Below are 27,996 nucleotides of genomic sequence, written 5' to 3' on the forward strand. Positions count from 1 at the left end.
CAAGTCAGAGATATTTTTTGTGAAAACAATTTTTTTTCTAAACAAACAAGTTTTAGAAAGTGTTTTTTGTTTGTTTGTTTTTTTAGTCATGTGTTGTATTTTCACAACACAAATGCAGAATTTTACATTTACATACAGATTTTTCTGCATAACAATCCCAATAATAACTCTTCCTATAAATATTTAATTTGCCTTGCCAACCAATTGGGATAAATCTAATAATTAATGTTTTGACAGCACTAGTTTCTGTTAATTAAAGAGTAAGAAACCCAAGGAAAATACATCATGTGCATGTGTTTTCCACATATTGACTTTATCTGAAATCCCCCCCCCCCTGACAAAAAACAGATAAAACCAGCATAGCTCGTGAGCTGGTTTTAGCTGGTCTCCCAGCTGTTTTTTTAAGCTGGTCTAGTTGGACTTAGCTGGTCAGGCTAAAAGGCCAAATGAGTTGACACACCATCTGGACGATCTTAAACCAGCTACTACCTTAAACCAGCTAAAACCAGCTACTAGCTCATGGTTTTAGCTGGATTTTTTTTAATTAGAGGAGCACTGCTCCAGATTACTTCCCAAACTTTAGAAGTACTGCAGTAATAAATAGAACTATAATATAATATGAACTATAATAAAACATTAACAAAAAGTGTGTTTTTAATATATTATATTACCATTTTTGCATTATAACACTTAGCTACTGTGCTGGAGTTAGTTAATAATATTTTAAGCATGAATCTTGGTAAGATCATAATTTTTAATATGTCCCATGGTAATATTATTATTTTCTGTGCGCTGCAATAATTTAGTATCTTAAAATATCATTTCACACTTTCAAATACTGTATGGTACTACGTTAGTTGTTTGTAAGTATACAATAACATGATATTTTTTGACATGTTTCGGTTATTTCAATGTCATGCGCTTTTCTGTCACTAGGGAGAGATGTTTTGAACCCTCACGCGCGCGCGCGCGCCCACAAACACACATACACATCTGCTCACACACAGTCCCGTGGAGGCTCTCACTCACTGCAGCAACGTCCCGTCACGGGATGGATGAACCGCACGCGTCGCAGCGGCTGAAAAACGGTCCCGCCGCGGGCGCGCACATGCACGGTCTGTTCACGGACGCGGAGACAGGGCAGGTCACATACAGTCTGGATTTGACGGACAGCTGCCTCACGGTCCAAAGGATCACCTCTTCTCCATCACCACCGGAGCATCTGGACCTGCGCGACTGCGCGGGGAGCCGCGCGCACCTAGCCGAGTGCGAGGACGGGAGCGCGTACTTGTGCGCCTATTTCTACCCGTACCGCTACCGGTGGATGTGTTCGAGTCCAGTACGACACAGGGACGAGCGGTGCTTTCGTCTCGATCAAGAGGATGATGCGCAAGCGAACCTGCGCGAGGCGGAGCGGTGGGCGCGAGCCATCCGACAGAACAGCGCGCGCTGTACCGGACACTCAGGCGGTGAGAAACAAACTTTTTAAAGAGTTTAATTCATAAAACGACTTTAGGAGAGGAAAACTGTGAAACACTTGTTGTAATGGTTATATTGGGAGTTGTATGGAAACTATAATGGTCTGTGCGCGTACTCTACTTGTGTTGGGTTCTATTGGTGGGATGTTATCTAAACAGTGTTTTTGACATGAAAAATTTCTGATTTTTGGGCACATACTATGGAAATGGAACTTTTTAGACTTGGCACAAAAAGTATATTAATATATTGTACCCAAGTCGAAAACTTGGTGTTTTCTGCTACATGTCATGGTGGTACGATGTTTCATTCCATTCACACACAGTTGAGCTGTAATGTGGTGATGAAAAATGAATATTTTCCAGGAAGAAAAACATGCATCAATTAAAATGACATTCCTGTTGAGAACAAGTTTGACCTGCTCGATGACTCTCAGTGTAACCGGTGAACTGATAGTCTGAACTCTCAAACTAAGACACCTAAAATCTGGTTTCACAGGTGTTCAGAGAATATGCACTCTGAAAAAAAAGTGCTTCACAGAAGAACCATTTTATTTTTTTTATTTGAAGGAAAGAAAAAAAGGGGAACAATACATATTAATGAACATTTTCACAAATGTAAATATGTCAGATTATAGCCTTAGACCAATTTCCATCTGCAGACCCCTTGGCAGATTGATGCCAGTTAATAAATACATACAAAAACACTATACAGTCTATATACAAAAAGACAAGGACAAAAACAGTGATCACATCATATTAAAACAAACAATAACAACAAGAGTGGGCAACAAAGGACATAACAGGAAAGCATCAACTTTACCACAAAAAACACAATTTTATGCCCTAACTGTCCTGATATTGCACTGACCCATATTTTAGGCTAAATATGAACCATTATCATCCAAAGAGGTTCTTTGTGATGAAGAAAGGTTCCTTAGATTATAAAAAGGTATTAAATGATCCTGTTACTGAACAGTTCTTTGAGGAACCAAAAATGATTTATCTATTTATGGCATTGCTTTATTATTAAGAGTGTGAGTGGATATGACCCACCACTGCATTACCTTTAGTTGATTTTGATGACGCTTCACCAGTTAACAGGTACTGGTTTGAAGTGACTTTTCCAGTGCATGCACGTCTCCTTAAACACTGACAAGTTCTCTTATTAGATCAAATTTGTTTGCATGGCATTCAGTTGTTTTATACACTTTGATTAAATTATTATTCTGCCATCATTTAGGCAGTAAAGACTTTAATTATGTCCCACATCATCTGCCAGATTAAAATCTTTGAAGCCTCCTCCAGAGAGATGCATCTGTGATTCTCAGTTTCTTCTATAAACAGCTGAAATCCACTCCAGTTTCATCTCCAGAGAGACTTGGTTTCATGGGTACAGATATTTGATCAGACTCAGACAGATCTGGGGTTCCAGAGCAAAAATCTGGAGGTTCTGAATGATGAGGTCATTTTAATAATGACCCCGAGTAACCCTGAGGGTTCTGTTGACAGATTGTTTTAGATTTTCTGTATTCTCATGGACATAAAGCACAAGCCAAAATAATACCCAAATTATTCATGTTTGTACATAGTTATTATTTATAAGTGATGTTTGTAAAGCTAAGCATCTTAATTAATTCCTTATATAAAACCCTAACCCTTTAACTCTGGCTGTAGTCAGTTTAAAGGTGATTTGTGTGGCTTTGCTGGAATTGTTTTTACAAACAGGTTTCTCAAACACTCCTCCACTTTAGGCAAACAGGCCCATAAACACATTGGCCGAGCCAAAAGTTGACATGTCAAGCCACTAGTAAAGAAGAACAATGTTTTGAAAGCACCACTGAGTGTTTATAGTCTTAACTTCTGAAGAAAATCTAATTCTTTGAACGTGCAAAATCACTGAAGATAAAACTATGCAAAATTGCACATTTGCAAAATTGCAAATGATTAAATCCGAATTTGAGTTGTATTTAGGTACTCACAAGGCACACAAGTTTGAATGTGATCCATGGTTGTTTCATGCATTGTCGTTCTTTCAATTTATCTTCGGAGCACTTAGAGGACTTTTAGCTGATTAACCAGTATTTCTGAAAGTGAAAGTATTTAATGAACATATAATTCATCTCGAGAGTCATTATCATTATTTTTTGGCGAAGGTGGCATTTTGCATCTGAGCCCTTTATATACCATAGTGTATGATGAGAGTCGGCACGGTGTAGCATTGAGTGCTCAGTGTCTCAATACAGTATATGATTAATTGATGAGCCTGTTTCAGCATATGTGATCCAGAGCAGATGATAATACACTATTTAACAGAATACATGTATTTTAAATGAGCTTCTCCATTTTAGCACAGAGAACTGAAGTGAAGTCACATGTGAATTGTCCTTCATCTCTGAAATTGGAAAGGAAACAAAATCTACATATTACAGATTTAATCTTTTAACTAAAAGCTGAGAGACATTAAGAGTGACAAATCTTTTATTTTGTAGGAGTTGTCCTTGACGTTTCAATCATTGGACGGGAGTCATATTGTTCTTCAGAGTATTTCAGAGCATTCCTTTCTAAGAAAAGTCAATGCAGTATTTTAATGATGAATGAAAGAAGGTTTAGGGCAGATAGCAGATTTGAAACAGTATCTTACCATTGGGACATGTTGTGATGCTCTGGATTTGACCTTCAGATTTCACGTCCAGGTCAAAAATCCTCTTCAGACATGTTGGTGTTTCAGAAGAGGAACGGTTCACTCCAGTTTCACTCTGAAATACATCACACAATACTGAACGTTACACAAGTGACGTCGCTGGTAAATGTCATTTCATGTGGACTTTTAAGATTATTTTATGTGTGATACATTTATGAGTGATGTCATATGAATATTACTTGTGCATTCAAAATCATTTCTATACATTAATCCCTGTGATGTGCTTGAAAGAAAAGCAGCTGTGTGTGATAGTTTAAGTGTATGCTCATTTAAATGCAGTTACTGTAGTGGAAGAGAGTAATTGTGCAGAGAGAGAGAGAGACAGCACAATGTAGTGACAGACAGTTCACAAGTTCACAAGATCTCTGCTCAGTGCAGTTTTCCCTAGAGCAAGTGTTGGAGATAGAGAGAAGTGATCTGTCTGTTTCTTTCTATGTCACAAGTCCATAATTCCCTCTAGTGTTTCATCTCCCATCGCTTCAATGACCTCTTATCCTTGACCTTTCTTCTGTCAAACCGTATCTGATCAGGGATCCCTGCATACATTGGCCTGGATTTTTAAGATGTCATTATTTATCTCAAAGATCAGACTTATGATTATCACAATAAAACAAAACACAAAAATTCCAAAAGATTTACATTACAAACAGAAGTGACCTCAGATACATCTAGAGACCAATATCACAGATTTAGGGGTGGAACACCCAGTACACAACACCTTAGCAGACACCCAAAACACCCTAGCAACCTCCATAAATACAATAGTACCCACTTAGAACCAGTGGCAGCTCATGACTGCTCATCCGAGGGGCACTAATTCAAAATAAGTGTTCGGAGTGTCATGTGTGTGGTTCCTTTTTTCAAAATATGTGTTTTACGCTCGAGAGATCCTGTGTGGATCACGCGTTTTGTCAAAATAAGTGCCTGCTGCACACGCGTCAGAACCATTTATGATAAAAGAGACGTTCACGTTCACAAAATACATGCAAAGCACTCCCTTAACAGTAAACTCTGATTATGCATGAGATTATGCGAGTATCTGGCAAATGCGAGTGTCTCTTTTATCATTGCCCTTTTAGACGCATCTAAGCAGGCACTTATTTTGACAAAACACGTGATGCACACAGGATCTCTCGAGTCGCAGAACACATATTTTGAAAAAGGGACCACACACATCTAGGCTGCATACATGTTGTGATCAACTTCACATCGAGCACCCTCGGAAAAAGAAGTCACCAGCCGCCACTGCTTAGAACACACTGGCAACCTCCCAGAACACACTATCAGCCACCCAGAACACCCTAGGAACCACCCAGAACACCATATCCTAGCAACTTTCCTGAATACCCTAGTAACCACCCAGAATACCCTGGAATCACCCAGAACACTCTAACAACCAGAATCCCGTTGCAGCCATCAAGAAAACCTAACAACCTCAGAATTCCATTACCACCATAGCAATTTCCCTGAATGCCCTAGTAACCACCTAGAACACCATAAAAACACCAAGAGACACCCTAGCAATCCCCCAGAAGATCCTATAAACACCCAGAGACACCATAGGAACCACCCAAAACACCCTAGTTACCACCCAGAACACCCTACAAACACCCAGAACCCCTTAACAACCATCCAGTACACCCTAATGACCCCAGTATTCCCAAACAACCATCTAGAACACCCTAACAACCCCCAGAAATCCCTAACAACCATCTACTACAACCTAATGACCCCCAGAATTCCCTAACAACCATCTAGTACATCCTAACAACCTCCAGAATACCCTAACAACCATCTAGCACACCCTAACAACCTCCAAAATACCCTAACAACTATCTAATACACCATAACGACCACCACAATTCCCTAACAACCCTCTAGTACACCCTAACAACCTCCAGAATACCCTAACAACCATCTAGTACACCATAACAACCTCCAGACTACCCTAACAACCATCTATCACACCCTAACAACCTCCAAAATACCCTAACAACTATCTAATACACCACAACGACCACCACAATTCCCTAACAACCATCTAGTACATCCTGACAACCTCCAGAATATCCTAACAACCATCTAGCACACCCTGACAACCTCCAGAATACTCTAACAACCATCTAATACACCCTAATGACGACCACAATTCCATATTAACCATCTAGTACACCCTAAAGACCCCCAGAATTCCCTTACAACTATCAAGTACACCTTAACAACCCCCCAGAATTCCCTAACAACCAACAAATTCTAACAACCCCCCAGAATTCCCCAACAACCAACAACCATCATAATGACCCCCAGAATACCCTAACAACCATCTAATACACTCTTACAACCCCGAGAATTCCCTAACGACCATCTAGTACACCCTAACGACCACCAGAATTCCCTTACAACCATCAAGTACACCTTAACAACCCCCCAGAATTCCCCAACAACCATCATAATGACCCCCAGAATACCCTAACAACCATCCAATACACTCTTACAACCCCCAGAATTCCCTAACAACCATCTAGTACACCCTAACGACCACCAGAATTCCCTTACAACCATCAAGTACACTTTAACAACCCGCCAGAATTCCCCAACAACCAACAATCATTATAATGACCCACAGAATACCCTAACAACCATCTAATACACTCTTACAACCCCGAGAATTCCCTAACGACGATCTAGTACACCCTAACGACCACCAGAATTCCCTTACAACCATCAAGTACACCTTAACAACCCCCCAGAATTCCCCAACAACCAACATCCATCATAATGACCCCCAGAATACCCAACCTGATCTCACGAATTTCTGTGGCATAGTCACGGAATTTTGTGCTCATTTTTCCGTGGCATTCTCACGGATCTTCGCATTTTTCCGTGGCCCTGCTATGGACTGTCTTTTCCGTGGCATTCTCACGGATTGGTTACTCAACTGTTTTGTCCTATTTTCTTACCATTTTCGCTTCGGTTTAGGTTTAGATTTACATGAAATGACATCCCTACCTAAACCCAACTCTAACCCCAACGCCAGGCGACAATTGTTTAAAGTTTAGAAAATATAAACGAATAAATCAGAAAAAATAGTATAAACCAATAGTTAAAGTGACATACTAATGCAAACACCAAATCTAACCCTAAACCGAAGCGAAAATGGTTTGAAAATAGGAAAAAGCAGTTGAGTAACCAATCCGTGAGAATGCCATGGAAAAAGACAGTTCGTAGCAGGGCCACGGAAAAATGCGGAAGTCCGTGAGAATGCCACGGAAAAATGAGCACAAAATTCCGTGACTATGTAACGGAACTTTGTGAGATCATGTTGGAATACCCTAACAACCATCTAATACACTCTTACAACCCCCAGAATTCCCTAACGACCATCTAGTACACCCTAACGACCACCAGAATTCCCTTACAACCATCAAGTACACCTTAAAGGTGCAATTTGTAAGATATTTGCAGTAAAATCTCCAAAAACCACTAGGCCAGTGTTATATATTTTGTCCAGCTGATTACTATCAATATCTGTAATGTTTTCTACTACTTGTAAATCGTGAGAAAATTTCCATTCAAAACATTGACACGGGGCAGTGCAGTCTCCTGTCAATGACGTTAATATCCATGTGACCCTTTGTCACCGCCTTTACTGACGTAAACCACATGACCACACTGGTAAAAATAAAATGGCGGCCAAGGAAGCGGCTGGAGCACAAATTTAGTGAAAATAAACGTATATTTTCACTTTTTAAGCATTTTAATTTCATTTCTAGCGAGAAATTAGTATTGTAGTTTTCAAATATGTGATTAGTTATCACAAAGGCGCTCTCTGTTTTTATTTCAAACACGCTGCCTTTGAAGTGCGTCGGAAAGCCTTTCTCTGAGCTGCCTTCAGGCCTCCGAGTCCGAAGTCATGTCCTCATGAGGCAGCGAGGCCACAAGTCCTCACAGTCCTCACTGCCTTGAGTTTTCGGACGCAGCCAGTGTTGTGGACAAATGCGGAACTATGCGCGTGCTTATGGAGTTATGGATAACTCTTTACCGTCTGCTGCTGGTTGTGTCAGCTCCTGTAAGCGTACGGGCCAACCAAACGACCCAAGAAGAGTTTGGAACAAAACGAGGGAGGATCAATTTGGTGTTGCATTATCTGGATAGAGAGAGCTTCACGACAACATTTAACTAGACCGAGATTCTGATCCTGCTTGTGTTTTACGCGATGGGTGAGTTGTTTTGATTCGTAACCCTTCAAAAAACGTATGCTATTATATTGATGACAACATTACTGTAATCAGCGTGTCTTCCCGCGGACGATATGCACATCAAAGGTATTGTGAGATTCTGATCCTGCTTGTGTTTTACGCGATGGGTGAGTTGTTTTGATTCGTAACCCTTCAAAAACGTATGCTATTATATTGATCACAACATTAGTGTGTAGACTGTAATCAGCGCGTCTTCCCGCGGACGATATGCACATCAAAAGGTATTGTACAGCAATATAAATGGTCATTTTAAGACACTTCACAATAAGATTTGTACTGTCAAAACATTATGTGAAAAATCATTGTAGATTGTAAGTTGAAAACTTAATTCTGAGCTGTGTTTACCATCGAATTTGGACTAATACTGTAATATCAATATGACTAACAATGTCGTTTTGAACATCACATATAAACTTACATAATGAAATAAACGATGTCATCAAATGCAACATTTATAAGACTTGATTACCTTATCCATCAACGTGATTTCTCGTTCTCGTCTGATTGATGGCTAAAGTTAAAGACTACAAATCCCATAATTCCACGCTGCTTCAGAGCGTCAGTAAACAGCATCATTGTTTTTGTTTGATCTGGCGCCATCTTTCGGCACATAAATACAAATTGTATCTTTAACAACACCCCAGAATTCCCCAACAACCAACAACCATCATAATGACCCCCAGAATACCCTAACAACCATCTAATACACTCTTACAACCCCCAGAAATCCCTAACAACCATCTAGTACACCCTAACGACCACCAGAATTCCCTTACAACCATCAAGAACACCTTAACAACCCCCGCAGAATTCCCCAACAACCATCATAATGACCTCAGAATTCCCTAACAACCATCTAATGACCCCTAGAATCCCCTGGAAATGTCCCAGTATACCCAAGCATCATGTCAGTGAGCTGTGCTTGGGCTTTATTAATTCACATCATCATGTTCTTCAGAAAGTGTTTCCATGAGTTTTTCTGTAGTAGTACAGTAAACTCTGCAGACATAAGAAATAAGACATAAGGTGATAGTGTTTGTCCTGTGAAATAATGAGACCAAAGCCATCGTGGGACAGTGCGTCTCTTTATTTTGCATCCCTCTGAGAGCCTTTATATAGCTGTAAACACACACCTGAGGTCAGGATCAGACACACCGCAGCATACACGAGAACACTGAGAACTGATTAGATAAGATCTGATTACAGATCAGCTTTCATTCATACAAGAGAAAGGTTTGCCACTCAGATGTTGTTGCTCAAGAAAGGAAACTTAATAGTGTTCTCAATGATGTTTCATTGCTTTCTCTCAGTATTAGGAAGAATGAACGATGGAAACAGATGGATAGATGTGGATTGTTATTACTGTATTTGACTGCTGAGGTTTCTTGGTAATTTCTTACTGGTGCGTCCTCTGAGATTTTGCATGTAAGTCTGAATGATTACACAGTTTAGTAACAGATTAACTGCAGAAGAGTGTCATGAGGTAAACATATAAGAGATTTTTAAGCTCAATAATACTGTAAATTAATGAATTTCTATCTGTAGATATCTGGGGGACTTTTTAAAGCTCATCTGATTTCTAGTGTTAGCAGTGAATGATGTTTTCCTCAGCACACATGAATCAGAGAGAAATTTAGTCCTAGTCAAGGACAATAAATACAAGCTCGTGTTCAGTGACTGAATCTCAGGAGTCTTCTTGCTCTGACTGACTGAAGAAAACAAAACATTTCACCCTGAAATAAGATTGTGAATATATTTCTGTATTAAGAAAATTAATTATGTTTGACTACTATTTATATATGTTGCACTGCACATGCAGAAAATATCATAATGTAAATTTGAAAAATATAAATAATAGCATATGTTTGCATTATATTAATGCAAATGTGGTTCAAGGGAATGTGGTTATTGGCATGATAATATCACTGCAATTTAAAAAAAATGAATAGTCCTAAAATAGGCTTTTCTTTATAAAGAAATAAAGTCTCACTCAAACACACACACTAAACATATGGCACAGCACACACATTTGTGATTTGATTATTGAACATAAACCAATCCGACTGCTCAGATCACAGAATAATCACATGCTACGAGTACCCAAATCCAGACTGAGATGCAGAGGTGACAGAGCCTTTGCGGTAGCTGGCCCCAGGCTATGGAACAGATTGCCTTTAGATATTAAAACAGCAACCACAGAGACAGAGTTTAGAAGCCTTTTAAAAACTTATTTATACTCTTGTGCTTTTAATGTTTTGTAAATGTTTGATTTTTGTTCTTGGAAATATGTTGTACAGCACTTTGGTCAACCAAGGTTGTTTTAAATGTGCTTTATAATTAAAGTAAACTTGAAACTTGAAACTTGTGTTGTCTCCAAATGTTCTCACTTTTAACGCAGTGATGCTTTAAGGACCTACTCACACTAGCCAGTTTGAACCGTGCCCGAGTGCGTTTGACCACCAAAGCGCGGTTCGTTTGACTAGTGTGAGTGCTCCGAACCGTGCCCGGGCGCGGCTCGATTAGCCGGCCCTGGCCCGCTTGGAAGAGGTGGGCCAGAGCACGGTTCAGTTGGACTCAGGCGCGGTTCGCATGCAGTATGAGCGCTAACTGTGCTGGAGTACGGAACAGGACGCGTGACGTCACGGTTTTGTGACGCTCCAAAACCAACAAGTTACATGATTATTAGCTTTAGAACGCTACTGTCGTAATAATAAAAAAACATAAACATATATTATATAAACATATTGAATTTCAAATTTCACAATACACTTTTCATTTGTGTTCAATGACATTTCAGTATCTTAATTCTTACCTTGTCGATGTACGGGAACTGTAGTCCGTAATCAAAGCTGCAAAGTCCTTGCTGCACTTCAGCTGGTACCTTGCAAACCTCCTCATACGAGCAGCACGATTACGTGACCATTTTCGTGCCACAAAGGCGATAGATTTGTTTAGCAACAGGCTGTGAGAAGGCTGTGGACCACCGTGGACCAACCGACTTAAAATTATCCACAGAGTAAACAGAGCGATGGACTCCATTGTGTTCAGTCACACCGCCGCTCTTCCTGTTTATCCCGAAACCGTCGCACCATAATGACGTAAGCGTGCTCCGGTACGCGCCATAATGAAGTAAACGTGCTCCGGCACGAATGCTGAAACGCTATGTGAGTGCAGGCCAGAGGGGGAGTAGGGGAGGGGGGACAATCGCGCTGGGGCACGGGTTGGTTTGATTTGTATAATGTGAGTACGCCCTGAGTCAGTGTGAACAATCAAAAACACCTCTATATTAATATGCTAATATGTTAATGAGCTGGTGATGTCATACCCATAAATATTTACATTTTTGCAGCTTAGACCATAAACACACTCTATGCAGAAATTTAAAAAGTTATCAGGTACACGATTTTACATTTCCATTGGTGTGTGTGTGTGTGTGTATTATTACATGTTAACGATATGCAAAAAAACATCTAGTACACCCTACAGACCCCCAGAATACCCTAACAACCATCCAGTACACACCAACAACCCCCATAATTCCCTAACAACCATCTAGTACACCCTCATGACCCCCAGAATTCCCTTACAACCATCAAATGCACCCTAACAATCCCCCAGAATTTCCTAACAAACATCTATTACACGCTAACGACCACTAGAATTTCCTAACAATCATCCAGTACACCTTAACAACCCCCAGAATTCACTAACAACCATCTAGTACACCCTCATGACCCCCAGAATTCCCTAACAACCATCTAGTACACCCTAACGACCCCCAGAATACCCTAACAACCATCCAGTACATCCCAACAAACCCCATAATTCCTTAACAACCATCTAGTACAGCCTCATGACCCCCAGAATTCCCTAACAACCATCTAGTACACCCTAACGACCCCCAGAATACCCTAACAACCATTCAGTACACCCTAACAACCCCCAGAATTCCCTAACAACCATCTAGTATACCCTGATGACCCCCAGAATTCCCTTACAACCATCAAGTACACCCTAACAATCCCCCAGAATTTCCTAACAAACATCTATTACACGCTAACGACCACAAGAATTTCCTAACAACCATCCAGTACACCTTGACAACCCCCAGAATTCCCTAACAGCCATCTAGTACACCCTAACGACCCCCAGAATACCCTAACAACCATCCAGTACACCCCAACGACCCCCAGAATTCCCTAACAACCATCTAGTATATCCTGATGACCCACAGAATTCCCTTACAACCATCAAGTACACCCTAACAATCCCCCAGAATTTCCTAACAAACATCTATTACACGCTAATGACCACAAGAATTCCCTAACAACCATCTAGTACACCCTCATGACCCCCAGAATTCCCTAACAACCATCTAGTACACCCTAACGACCCCCAGAATACCCTAACAACCATCCAGTACAGCCCAATGACCCCCAGAATTCCCTAACAACCATCAAGTACACCATAACAACCCCCCAGAATTCCCTAACAAACATCTAGTACACGCCAACGACCCCCAGAATTCCCTAACAACCATCCAGAATACCATAACAACCATCAGGAACACCCTCATGACCCCCAGAATTCCGTAACAACCATCTAGTACACCCTAACGACCCCCAGAATACCCTAACAACCACCCAGTACACCCTAACGACCCCCAGAATTCCCTAACAACCATCTAGTATATCCTGATGACCCCCAGAATTCCCTTACAACCATCAAGTACACCCTAACAATCCCCCAGAACTTCCTAACAAACATCTATTACACGCTAACGACCACCAGAATTCCCTAACAACCATCCAGAATACCATAACAACCATCAGGAACACCCTAACGACCGCCAGAATTCCCTAACAACCATTACATTTTTGCAGCTTAGACCAGAAACACACTCTATGCAGACATTAAAGAGCACCAATTATCAGATTCACAATTTTAGATTTCCTTTGGTGTGTATTAGTTCATGTTAAAGGCTCTCTAAGCAAATAATGTGCGACGTCACTTCCTGTTTTCAAACAAACGGAGCGTAGCTAACGCCTCCTCCTCCCTCTCCCGTCCGTGCTTTCATGAACGCGCCCAACCCCCACCCCCAAATCCTTCTTGTCGTTTATTGGCTGGAACACTTTGTTATGGTTTCTGTTTGTAGGTTTGGCTACTATGTTGATATTGCCGTTTGTCGAGCCTGAGCTGTCTACAGAGATTGCGTTTTTTACAGTTTGATCAGCGGACAGGTAGCAAGCAGATAGTGAGGAGATGTTTGCTGTATGTAACAAAAAATGTTTTATGGTCTAAAACGCGTCAATTCGCTTAGAGCGCCTTTAACGATATGCAAAAGATACAAACTCCAAAGTAAACAATGACGCAGGTTATCATCTCCAACATAAATCTCTTTTCTTCGACTACAAAAACACAGATTGTGGGAAACAGTTTACTTCCTTGACCTGGTAATGTGGACACGACGATCATTATCATAATTCCTTTCGCTTCAAACTCACAGCCTGTACGTTACTCCTGTTAGCATTGCATTGTGAGCGTATCTTTCAAACATGGTAAGAAGCGTCACATTTGTGGCTGAGGTCAGAGGTATTCCAATCACAGCGTACAGATTATCTGACCAATCCGGGACACAGCGCTTTTCAAGTGATTTCATGCTACATTTTTATACCTTGTTTTGGCTTAATTGCATGTGTCCTGGGCAGAGAAGACAATCCCAGAATGCACTGCAACAAATCCAGCAAGACAGCTCTGTAGATTTACAAACAGAGAATATGATTTATTTGTATAGATGTAAATGTCTATGCAGGCTGATCCGTGTGAAGTACAGAGCATGAGGTTTAATGGTAAATTGGTTGCTCGTTTAATTTCAAGCCTTTGTGGTTTGAGGTAATGAAAGCGCTGTAGTGCTAATAAGAGTTTGTTAGTGTAAATCGTTGTGCGAATGAATTTTAATCAGTCTAAGATCTGTGATAATGACGGCTGTGGGTGTTTCTCATTCTCACAAACAGAGATGTGTGTGATTGAATGAATCCTCGTACCTCTCTCTCTGTCTGTGTGTGTGTATTTTGGATCTTCTCCTGTGACAGAGAGTTGTTTGCCGGCGGGTAAGAGTCGGGTTCCTTTGCTGTGCCAACTCCACGCTGGCTACCCACTGAAAGATGCCATTCATCCGTATGTGTGCACTATGGTCTGGCACAGCACCCAGAGGAGCTCATTACCGCCTCTTCTCCAGGAGCATTCTGGGATACGGATGTAATTCAGGTTAAAAACCTCCTACTGCTGCTTGTTTAAAGACTTTAATCCACAGGACGTGGCAAAGGTCTTTTACAATAAGCCCCTTGAGACCATGCGTTACAGTGATTTACCGTAAGAAAAGTGACTGTATCAAAGTAAAACACTGGTCGGAAGTAGCTTTTATAAAAACAAATGTAATACAACAAAGAGCAAAACCTTAAACAATAAAACATGATAGCACCAATTTACTTAAATACACCAATGACAAAATACATCCAGAGACTTCAGTTAACAATTCTGTGTAATGATGCACATGAATAAATAAAAATAAATTATTAATTATTCTGTCTAAACTCATATAAAACAACTTATGAAACCAGAGAAGACACTTTTTTAAAGAAAATTTAGTCATTAACTATACTATAAAAAGAATGCAGCATGAAGTTAAAACAACTTGGTTTTACAAGTCAATTCAACCTAATATTGTAAGTTTTGGCTTATGATGACATAACTTATAAAATCAAGTTAAAATTGTTTAGGGTAAACTCCCCTTCCACTTGAGCAATAGCAGGAAACTACAGGATCTCTTAAACCTTAATAAAACACACAAGATGTGTTTAAGAGATAAGTTTACATAACGTATAAAATCAAGTTAAAATTGTTTAAGTTAAGGTAACAAAATATATGTTTATTTGACAAAATATTGCCTATTTTTTACAGTGTTTAACTTAGTTTAACCTCAAAAGTAGTTGTAAGATTAATAAATCAACTTAAAATGACATCAAATACCCCACAATGTGTAAAAAATTAACACATCATCTTTTATAGTGTATATATATGGATGTAAAATATATTTTTTGTAAACATATTACTAAACTAACTTGAACCAGTATGTTAGCTTACCCTGGACATTTCTGCAGATGTCTAACAGATGCCTCGTGTCAGGGTCCGGCCATTGTATTCTGTTTAATAATAGGTGTGTTCAACATCGGCTGTGGCTGGATGTAACCGATCGGCGAGATTAGCCGCGTGCAGGCGGGGAGGAGCTGAAAACGGAGACGTGAAGTCGGACGCGCTGTGGTTCCCGTAGCTTGCTGCATTTACGTCAGGCATGGCTGATCACGTGCCGTTTGCTTGCTTAATCACATTAAACATGATTTGTAAGATGTAAACTACATAAAAAGTGAATTATACTGTTTTGAATGTCCGTGTATGAGCATGAGTGGAACTGAAGAGGCTTACAGCAGTGTTTTACAAGAATAAAGAGTTCAACATAAGCATATATTATTTAAATACCAATGTAGTGGGGTCTACGTATTTTATCCAATTTATTTTGATGAAGATGACACACTATAACATCGCGACTACATGAAATTAGCTTTAACTGTTATAAAAATACAGATTTGTGAGCATTTGTGGAACTGAGGGCGTGAAAATAAACACGAAATGCACGTGATTGTTGTCATGTGGTGAATCCGACCAATCGTGAAACAGCTGTGTCGTCATTACAGCCCGTGCAGCTCCTCTTCGCGAACTGCGCTGGCTTACTCAGGCGGCTGATCTCGAACCGCTCTCGCGGTACTTAAAACCCATATGACACAATCACGTGCCTGCAGCGCCAGCTGAAGTCGGACAAAAATACTAACCGGAATGCACTGCTTCAAGTCAGCCACCGATCGGTCTGCGCAGCGCCGCAAGAAGTCGAACACACCTATTGTGTCTTGTCATTATGGCTGGGTTCTGACAGTCCCATGTCTAATGTGAAGGCTCATGATCTTGTGTTTAGAGTCATGTGCCTTCGGTGTCTCGTCTCCTGACCCCGCCCCCTTGTTCTCCCTGTTAATTGTTTAATCATTAGTTTATTCCCATCACCTGTTCCTCCCTTGTTATCTTGTTTAGTTTTTGCTATTTAAATCCCTTTGTGTCCATGGTCCTGTGCTGATTCATTTTGTACTGTTTGTATGTATTCCAGTCGTGTATTATTAGAGTCAAGTATCTAGTCTAGTCTAGTTTTCATGTCAAGTTGTTGGTCAAGTCTAGTGTTTAGTCTTTGTCATAAGTTGTTTAATGCTGTTTGCCCCCACGTGGGCTTTGTTTGTCTTGTTGTTCATTAAAGTCTTTTGTTTAACCCTTCATCGTCCGCTATTGGGTTCATCTGTCCTAATCCTGACAGAATGAATCAGCCAGAATTGAACCCAGCGACGGAGTTGGGTCCTGCCGTTGTATCCCATGCTTTTGTTCTGCTGCCCATTGAAGTGCGCCCTGTTCCGAGCTGGCTGCTGGACCAAGAGCGTTCTGCGCTCTTTGCCGAGCTCTGGAGAGCCATCATCAGGCCGGATCCGGTCTTCAGGGAGGTTGCCGCCGTGATCGGCCGGTTTCTTGGATTGGCCGCTGTCAGGTTTGAGCCAGTTCACAGGATGGCTGGTTCTGAGTCCGCTGCCTCACCTGCTGCCCCCCAGCAGCCACAGCCGTCTGCGCATGAGCCACAGCCGTCTGCGCATGAGCCACAGCCGTCTGCGCATGAGCCACAGCGACCACTGCCCAAACCCCCTTGGACTGTTTGTCTTCTATACACAGTGGACTCATGTGTGTGATTTTTAGTTTTGCATTGTTTTTTCCAGCACCTACTTATCTTATATTTTTATGTGTTTGTATCCTTGTCCTGTAGTATCTGTCATGTTCTTGGTCTTGTGTGTTCCCTTGGGGACGCCAGGTGGCGTCCCTTAAGGAGGGGGTACTGTCAGGGTCCGGCCATTGTATTCGGTTTAATATTGTGTCTTGTCATTATGGCTGGGTTCTGACAGTCCCATGTCTAATGTGAAGGCTCATGATCTTGTGTTTAGAGTCATGTGCCTTCGGTGTCTCGTCTCCTGACCCCGCCCCCTTGTTCTCCCTGTTAATTGTTTAATCATTAGTTTATTCCCATCACCTGTTCCTCCCTTGTTATCTTGTTTAGTTTTTGCTATTTAAATCCCTTTGTGTCCATGGTCCTGTGCTGATTCATTTTGTACTGTTTGTATGTATTCCAGTCGTGTATTATTAGAGTCAAGTATCTAGTCTAGTTTTCATGTCAAGTTGTTAGTCAAGTCTAGTGTTTAGTCTTTGTCATAAGTTGTTTAATGCTGTTTGCCCCCACGTGGGCTTTGTTTGTCTTGTTGTTCATTAAAGTCTTTTGTTTAACCCTTCATCGTCTGCTATTGGGTTCATCTGTCCTAATCCTGACACCTCGCTCAGAAGTTAACAGTCAGTCTGTTTTCACATCACAGTGGGGTATTTGATGTCATTTTAAGTTGATTTATTAATCTTACAACTACTTTTGAGGTTAAACTAAGTTAAACAGTGTAAAAAATAGGCAATATTTTGTCAAATAAACATATATTTTGTTACTTTAACTTAAACAATTTTAACTTGATTTTATAAGTTGTGTTGAAAACGGTGATGGGAGTGACGCATTGCAGAGTGGTTCCGTTGCTGTAATTCCATTACTTTTGGCGGTAGTGAGCATGTAACAAGGTATTTTTTTTAATCAAGTAACGAAGTTACAATTACAGAAATTTAAATAAGTTTGTTACTCACGTTACTCTATTTTGTGAAAAATGAACACTTGCAGACAAGACATTTCTGTCGCAGGACCGTGGTGGGCGGCACAATGAATAATAACACAGAAGGTGTGTTAGTTTTGGGATAACACATTAAATTCCTGTATTTCCTGTTTGTATCTTAATAAAATAGATTGAAAAATAAATATGGATGGACATTAAAGGCGCTCTAAGCGAATCTGTGCGACGTCACTTGTTGTTGATGTTTGAACTGTTTTCAAACAAACGGAGTGTAGCTAACTCCTCCCCCTCCCCCTCTCTTCCGTGCTTTCATGAACGCGCCCAACCCCCACCCCCAAATCCTTCTTGTCGTTTATTGGCTGGAACACTTTGTTTTGTTTCGTGGTGCTAGGTTTGGCCACTGTGTTGTTATTGCCGTTTGTGAAGCCTGGGCTGTCTACAGAGATCGCTTTTTTACAGTTTGATCAGCGGACAGGCAGCAAGCAGATAGTGAGATGTTTGCTGTATGTAACAAAAAATGTTTTATTGTCTAAAACGCGTGAATTCGCTTAGAGCACCTTTAAAACTTCTAAAACAACAAGTCTGGTGGTGGTGGCCTAAGACTTTGTACAGTACTGTATATTTTTTAAATAAATACATTTTAAAGCATTAAAAAATACATTATTTCAATCAAAGTAAATATATTTACGTTGCATTTGAAGAAAAAATTTGTTTATGTTACAAACCTGTAAACTAGGGATGGGACGGTATTCCCGGATAGTTATCACGGCTATGAATATTATCATGGTTTTGTTAAAAAGAGATAGAAATGTTCAAAAAGAACTGATACACTGAAAACATTTGAATAAGTTTTATTTTTGAAAATCACAATTTAATATTTCATGTCCCTGAAATTATTTCTGTGGTAAAAAATAAATAAATCTGTCTAATAAGTTTACAGTGAATGAATACAATACATTATCCCTTAAATGCCTTCTTGTGCAAAAAACTATGTTGCATGTGTGCGCCTGCATCAAACTGATTCTGGCTGGACAGGATTTACCGCGAGTTTTCAAAATGACGGTAATCACGGTTGTAATGATAATTACATTTTAAATGATAATACTAACCGTCAGGACATTTTACCGTGGTTAATCGTGAAACGGATAATCGTCCCATCCCTAAACATAACAGTTTTAAAAAGGTTGAAATGAAACATAGTTTCAACTTCAAAAATATACTTTATAAAATTACCTTGTATTTAGTGTATATTTAAAATATGTTTCTGTAAAGAAAATATTTTTGCCATATGGGATGTAAAATTAGAAATAAATTTGCCCTTGAAATAGATTTTGAAATATATGTTGATATATGAAGTTTAAACTAAATATATTTCCAAATTAAAAAATATATTCAATTGAGCATTACTTTCTACAAAATGTATTTAGCATATACTTAAAATATATTTTTGGCTATAGTTTTTTATTTGCCATAGGGGATAGATCAAATTCCAACCTGACAGGTTGGGTTCATCCCCTTTTTGACGCAATGTCAAAAATAACTTGAAAATAACAAAGTGTAGCTGATCAAGCAGAATGAAAATTCTCATCTGTCTGGTTAGCAACCAAGTCTTGATGGTTAAAGTTAAGCAGCATGGTATATCTAGGAAACAGACTAATAACACTGATCTGTTTAACAGGTTAAGTAACAGAATTTCTTCAACTATAGTCAAGAATTTAATTAGGGTTCCTAAAGATAATGTGGTTAAATGAAATCCTTTTATCATTACTGCCCTGAACGTTATATCAAACCCAAAGTTGTTCTTCAATGAAGTGGATTTTTACACATATTTTTAATGGTTCCATAAATCCAGAAAGTCTCTAAAGAGTAAATAGTGACAGAATTTCTAACCTTTAATAACTTAGACACATTGTCTCTTTACAACTGTGTTTACAAGCTACTTGAATGAACCATCACTGTGAAAAAAAAACATCCACAGCCTGACGCTGAAGAATGCCTGGGTGTGGGTGGAGCCTCTCAATGTTTGTCTTTCGTTATAAAGGCATTTAGTCATTCTTTCGATGGTGAACCGTCATCCTTTACTACGTTTCTCTGTCTTGAACGATCACTGTCACACCCTTCATACTGTCATACCTCAACACCTGAGGTGTCTTTCAGACCGGCACTGAACATCTCACCTGTCGTGTAGGTCAGTCGAGTCCCACGTGTAAACCACTCCCCGGGAAACAAGTCCATCCTGCTGAACTGGATCAATGGTGAACAGGTCCTGAGAAAAACTAACACCAAATATTCCTGTAATATGAATGAACCTTTTGTACAGCAAAATATAAACAACAGTGTGTGTGTTTCAGTCTGTTGTGTGAACATTAGCACTGTTGATATGATTGAATTTGAGCTCCAAGCTTCAATGTCAAATGTCAAAATCAGCCCATTCTTAGGATTTACATATTAATAGCAGGAAGTGTTTAAAGTCGTGCACAAATTTCAATTTTGTGTGAATATGATACGCCAGTCCTTCCAGTTGACTTAATACGGCACATCTTTTCATGTCATTATATGGTTTCTCTATTGTCGCTTGGGTTTGGAGTTGACCAACTTTTTGTTACATAAATGATATCCTAACCCAAACCCCAAATCTAATCCCAACTTCAAGCGAACCATGGTTTAAAAATAGACAAAAACATGGAGAAACCTATATATTAAATGACATCCTAAAGAAAATCCCAAATCTAAACCTAAACACAAGCGACAATGGTGTAAAAAACTGAAAAAATGAGAAACCAATACATAAAACGACATGAAAAGTGCACCGTATAAAGTGAACGGAAAGGACAGGAAAATTGGAATTTGGTGTAAAGTATTGCACGACTTTTCCACAAAATTTCGTTATATAGTCACGTAATTATTTGATTCTTTTTTTGTGAAATTATAAAAAATTAGTTTTTTCGTGATTGTATAATAAATTCCTGTTTTCGTGTGATTATCACGTATTGGTTACTCAACTGCTTTTTCCTATTTTCTTACCATTGTCGCTTCGGTTTAGGGTTAGATTTACATAAAATTACATCCCTACACAAACCCAACTCTAACTCTAACGCCAGGCGACATATAAAAAATGAATCAGGAAAAATTGTATAAACCAATGTATAAAGTGACATTCTAATGCAAGCACCAAATCTAACCCTAAACCGAAGCAACAATGGTTTAAAAATAGGAAAAAGCAGTTGAGTAACCAATACATGATAATCACATGAAAACAGGAATTTGTTATACAATCATGAAAAACGTGGAAATTCGTGATAATATCACGAAAAAATAATAAAAAATTATGTTACTAGATCACGAAACCTCGTGAGACTGGGTAGCACTTTTCATACTGCGTGCTATTTATACACACTTCATGAGGATTGGCTGGTCAAAACACAGCTTGTGTGAAAGATATATGAGATAGGATGACATTTTAATGTCTGAGGTCAGAGATAACGCTGGGTTAAATCTCTAACCAGCATCAGAAATGAACAGCTGTCAAATGCCTAATGCAAAAATTGGCACAATAAGTAAAACTCTTGATATAAAACTCCTTGACTCACATGCAACATTACAACGTCTAAAAAAGTGAATCTCATATTTTTGACAAAAATATTTCACCCCATTCACAATTTCTACCTAATATTTTTTTTTTTTGAACTTGGAATAACTACTGTATAAAGAATAAAGAAATGCATTGATTTTTAGCTTATTTTTTGCTTGCTTTGTCATATGTCATTAGTTGTCAACCTTTGGTTAAGAAACACTGGACTAAATTGAACAGATTTATTTTCTAAAAAATAATATAAATTAGATGAATTCTGTACATGTCAAGTAAAGCTGCCTCATTCACGTCAACGTATTTGTGTTTACTACAATACATCTAGTTTAAAAGTCATTTAACAAAGAAAACTGCTGCTTATTAAGCAGCTGAACATTATGAGTCTTCTTTCAGTCATTTGTTCCCAACACAATGTCATGCAAACATGAGCTCATTCATATTTGAAGTTTGTGGAAGTTACTTACAAAAATATTATTGGAAAAGTTTCAAAGGTATAAACACACCTGTCACTGGTGAAGTGTTTAGTAAAATTTTATATTGTACACTTGAATTAACTATTGCACTTTGTTTATTTCAGATGTGTTGTTTTCTGAGGTACGTCGCTCATGTGGTGTAATGGTATTGGTCAATCCTCAGAGTGGGCGGGGTCAAGCAATGGCTCTCTACAACACCCACATCCAGCGGATGCTTACAGAGGCAGATATACACCATACACTGGTCATTACAGGTCTGTAATACCCCCCCCCCCACACACACACACACACACACGCACACACATGCACACACATTTCAGAAATACCAGTGAGATCAGGCTGTTCAGGTTAGATGTTCCTGTCATTTCTGCAGTGATGGATCATCTAATATTTGTCTGTTTCTTGTTATTTCTGTCGGTCTGTAACAGTCTGTGAAAACATTTATCTCTTATCTCTCATATCAAACACAGAGCAAAAACACACCAAAAATGTCTGGAAAATATTATTTAACAGAATCACGATAAGATACACAACACACTGAGCTGTCCTGCTGTCTTACTGCTGACTACATTTAATTTAATCATTAAAGTTAAATTAAAACTCATGAAATACTGCACACACTAATACACACTTATACAAATCTTCCTTTTCGGTAACCAAAGCTGAAAAACAATATCAACCAATAATATCACAAAAGCTTTTCAAAGTCCAATCAGATTTAAAAAAATGAAGTCCCACCCTATGTTTTTCTTTTCGACACAAATCACTGAGTGCATTTACTACCTTTCACCTCAACCCTAAAATATTGTGACTGTAACGGCACAAGAGAGGCATCAAAATAAGTGACACTTCCTAAATTTACTCATCTAATACACTTATATGAATTACTGTACAATCTGTGATGGTGTTGAAATATTGCAGTGTTTCACTCATGAAGTTTGAGTGATATATGACATGAAAGGTCAACAAAAACATTACCGTTTCGAAGATAAAATGTTGATATGTAGTTGTGTGAGCTGTGTGTATAGTATGGAGGTGGATCACTAGGTATGTTCACATGCAACCAAATAATCTGTTTGTAATCGTATTGATGGCTCAACCGTATTGAAAAGTCTTCATGTAAACACCTTAAAGCTCACGTAACACACGCTGTTTCTGCATTTCTGAAATTAATCTGGAGTACCTATATAGTAGTATGACATCCTTTATATCTCTGAAGAGTCTTTAGTTTAATCAGATTTATAAAAGAAAGATTAGCTTTACCGAATCTTTCCGATAACGTACGAAAAAATGAAGAAGGAGGAGTTATAACACGGGAGGAGCGAGTACGAGTCATACAACACTATACAACACTGTTTTAACTTATGATTCACTACATGTTCGTGTCATTTATATAATATACACGCGCCTATTTCCAACATAAGACAGAAGTCTTACTTACCACGTGTAACTCGTCATGACCCGGTTCTGAAAATCCACTGTATCAAACACACACGCAAAACTCCGCTGCTAATCCGGATAATAAACTATATCCATTGTTTCCATAAGGCTGGATGTCTTCTCCTTACATCCAAAAACACACTTCTTGTTGTGCCATTGTTGACTTTTGAAATTAAACAAAGCTGAGTGGCGTGATAAGCTGTTAGCAAGCTCTAGCGTCTCCCGCTGACTGACGGCTGGGCGGGGTTTTCCGGGGGAAGTTTTCCGGCGGAAGCCCATATAAAGAAGTGATACGTATCGAAAACCCCTGAAACGTCAGTTAGAACCGTAATCGAAAAAAATTAGCCGAAACTTGTACGAACCCTGGCGAAGTGCATTCGGCACAGAAATACTCTGTAACACGCCCAACTGCATTTTTGACACTTTGCCTCAGACCCGGCGCCAGACACAAATTCACGGACGGGCATTTCATTTTTCAGAGGGGGCACAAATGAGATCAACCTCATTGCAATGCATAATATCATTAATTATGAATTAAATGGACAAAAAGCGAGGAAGAACTAACATACCTCTCCATTAACGAAATACAACGGAGAAGTCGTAAAGATTGGACCAGCCTACTGAAGCAGTCTAAACGCAAATAAAACACGTCGCAGGGCTCGACATCAACGCTTGTCAGCTTAATATCAGAGACAAGTTGATTTTTTAAAAGGCCAAGTGAAAGAGAATTTTACTTGCTCGACCGAACAAGTAGCCTAGTCTGATTAAAAACGGCAATAACAATCACCAAAACACGATAATGATTCTGCATCCTTTAGTCTCAATGGCGACAGAAAGTGCATAATGTAATAACGCAAAGTTAAACAAATAAGCGCAGCAAACACAAAGTGTGTTAACAAAGTGGGTTAAACATACTGCGGTAAAAATGTGGAGTTTTTAATAACATGATACAGTTAAGCAGCATCACATCACAGTTGAAAATGTGACAGATTTCATGACAACAACAAACAAGTAATTAATATTAAGCCACTTACATTTTAGACGCAATGTTGATTGTGTTTTTGTTGTTTCAGCAGCGAAAATAGTTGAAAGATAACAGCAGAACCATAACGTGTCAGTCTCACTACAAATCGTGTCTTAACGTTAAGCGGTGGGGCGCGCTTAGCAAACAACCAAACATTTCCGCGCTCACTATTGACAAGCCAATCAAATACGTTTAAAACAAATATTTTTTTAAATCAGACCAAACACATTTTATTTTTTATTCAGGAGTTATATATGTCCAAAACAATAACTTTTAATTAATAACAGTAGCCTATTGATTAAAACATGGAGCTGATGAACAGGTGAAGGGAGACCGCATGCTCGTCCAGGGCGGGCACTGGTGACTCACAGGGCGGGCCCGGCCCCCTAAAGCCCGCCCATGGCGCCGGGACTGCTTTGCCTACGTTTAGCATGAGGAAACAACTCTATAACTGTGTTAATAAGTCAGAATGCTTGAAATACCATTAAACCCCCCCTTTAATCAATACGATTGAGGATGATCGGATGCAAATTTGGATCTTATTGAAGGGGGTGGTGTACTACAATCTGTGATCCGATCAGCAGGAGAAAAGTATGCATGTAAACGCGTGAATCGAAGTATTTTTTTAAATCGGATCCAAAAATACCTTGTGCACATGCGCAGAACATTTGTGCTCTAGTTCACGTCTTATATTAAACTCTTATATCACATGATTCTCGTCACAGAAACGCGTAATAGCAAGGCAATAGCATCACACATTATTAAGGTAACGTTAACGGGGTCACGCACTTTACACGCGATGTACTAAACTCTGCAGCGTTAAGTATACTTTAAAACTTTAGGCTACTTAAAGCGATAAAATAGTGTTGTGCCTTTTAAAAATTGTGTTTTCATCACCTATATCTGAAAACGTCTTAAGAACAACTTTCTCCAACCCAGCTTTGACTTTAATCCAGAGATAAAGCGTAAACTCGACGAGAGATGCTTTTTTAGATTTGGGCTACTGTTTAAACTGTTACCACCAGTTGTTTTTTCTGCGGGTCAAAAACGAAATGATTTTGTTGCTAAGTTATTGGTATTTCGGCTGTGAATAGTCATTGGGATCAGTGCCGCTGCTAGCCATTTTGGTGCCCTAAGCATAATTCCTTTATAATGCCCCCCACCCTAAGAAAAAAAACGTTTGTTTTTGCCAGTTTATTTTTTTGTTGCCAAACATATAACTTAATAGCAGAAAGTAAAATCTTCACAACTTTAGCCAACACACACTACACATTTGAAAGTGCAAACTTATACTTATAGAATATCAAAACAGAAAAATACCAAACTTAAATTATCAAAATAATCCAGACATGTTTTTCCCCAAGTACAATGTCACTTTAAATAAATTACATTAAATAAACATCAATAAGTAAACAAGAATACTAAATATTCTTAAATAAAACAAAGATTCAGAGAACTAAGTGTCACAGTAATGTTTGCTTCATATCATAAATCATGACGTTTTATATTTATATATATTTAAGAGTGATGAATTCTAACATGTGCACTGACTGCTACCGTTAACTTTTACTGAGAAAGTATTAACCACCGTCACGTCAAAATAAACCACAAAATAAACTACTGCTCAATATCTAAAGAAGAAAGTAAAAGCTGCGCCAGTTATTTGTAAAATGGATATGCATAGGTAATGTTTTACAGTAATGTTTCTCAATTTAGCTTGCACTGAAGTTATAAATTATAACAACATAGTTTGCTAAACATTAATATCAGCACAGCAAGTTCGAGGCGCATTACGATTAGCAGCAGCTACAGCTGCAGCCCTTGCGCATTTCCCTTATTTAGAAGTGAATGATTAAACATGATGGACTTACCTGCAAGTAATGCACGGGGCGGGCATCATCCCGCAGTTTCTTTTTTTTCCCATCCTGACTCCTGCTGTCTTTTCGGGGACATTTCCAAAAGTTGCCTTCTGACTGGCCGTTTCTATATCCGAAAGCTGCAGCCTGCGCGAGGTCGCATATGCAGGCTGCATACGTCATCAAGCTTTATTTCAGAACTGAACATTACATTAGCAAGTCATAAGCATATTACAACAATTTACGATTAACTAAGAATAATAGTTAACTTTATAATTGTTAATATTACGAAATTAGAAAGTTTTGATGACGTATGCAGCCTAAAAATGCGACCTCTGGAGGCTGCAGCCTTCGGATTGAAAAACGGCCTCTGTCAAACTTCGTCAGGCGCCCGCGCGATCAACAGGCACAGACAATCAAAGGCTGGGGGGCATACTTTCTAGACTAGAGCCATTAAATTATCTCGTTCCTCCTTTTTTGTAACATATACATGGATAAAAAGGGCCTAATATAATAAACATCCATTTTTATGGAAAGAGTGGGCAGAAAAAGGAATTATTACAATAGCAAACCTATATGAGAAGGATAGTATAAAGTCGTTTGAAAAGTTGGCTGGTGAATATAATTTACCCAGAAATAACTACTGGAAGTATTTACAAATACGACACCTGGTAGTTGCTGTCATAGGGAAAGGAATAGAACCTCAACAATCAAACCTTCTCTCTCAGACTAGGAAAATAATGGGGATGGGACATGAAGCTGCTATATTTTATGATATGTTAGTTAAACAGACAATTTCCATATCTTATGCAACAATGTTAATATGGTCGACAGATTTGAACATCAACCTTACATGTAAGGAGTGGGATTGTATTTGTGAAAATATTAAGAGGGTCTCAAGGGACATTAAAATTAGACTAATTCAGTTTAAGATTTTGAATCGGTTTTATTGGACCCCGACTAGATTGTTTAGGTTGAAGCTGAGGGATAATCCAGACTGTTGGAAATGTAGCAACTCGGAAGGAACTTTTTTTCACATGTTCTGGGAATGTTCTATGATTAAGAATTATTGGTCAAAGATTCATGACTGTATTAAAAACATTACCCAGACTACGTTGGAGTTTTGCCCGAGGCTATATGTTTTAAATGATCCACAAATGACAGCTAACTGTGGAGTTGCAGACTTCATCCAAACCAGTATAATGGTAGGAAAACAAATAATAATGAGAAATTGGAAGAACGTAGGTGAGCCCTCCTTTCAGGAGTGGAGTATAGAATTGGCAAAAGTGGCTTCATATGAAAAAATTTGTTTCAATATCAATGCCGGGGCGGACAAATATTTGGCAAAATGGGGATTATATGTGCAATATATTGCT

The 27,996-nt window shown here is 39.0% G+C and overlaps 1 protein-coding gene across 1 annotated transcript in view; it reads left to right on the forward strand.

The window, feature by feature from the left end:
* Window positions 1–925: 925 nt before the first annotated feature.
* Window positions 926–27,996, forward strand: part of sphk1 (sphingosine kinase 1) — a 34,377-nt gene continuing 7,306 nt past the window's right edge. The window contains exons 1-2 of the mRNA XM_055195013.2: window positions 926–1,469; window positions 22,405–22,554. Of these exons, the coding sequence (XP_055050988.2) occupies window positions 1,052–1,469; window positions 22,405–22,554 (568 nt within the window). The 5' untranslated portion in view covers window positions 926–1,051. The remainder of the gene's footprint in view (window positions 1,470–22,404; window positions 22,555–27,996) is intronic.

This window comes from Misgurnus anguillicaudatus, chromosome 19 (genome assembly GCF_027580225.2).
Source record: "Misgurnus anguillicaudatus chromosome 19, ASM2758022v2, whole genome shotgun sequence".
Classification (NCBI taxonomy): domain Eukaryota; kingdom Metazoa; phylum Chordata; class Actinopteri; order Cypriniformes; family Cobitidae; genus Misgurnus; species Misgurnus anguillicaudatus.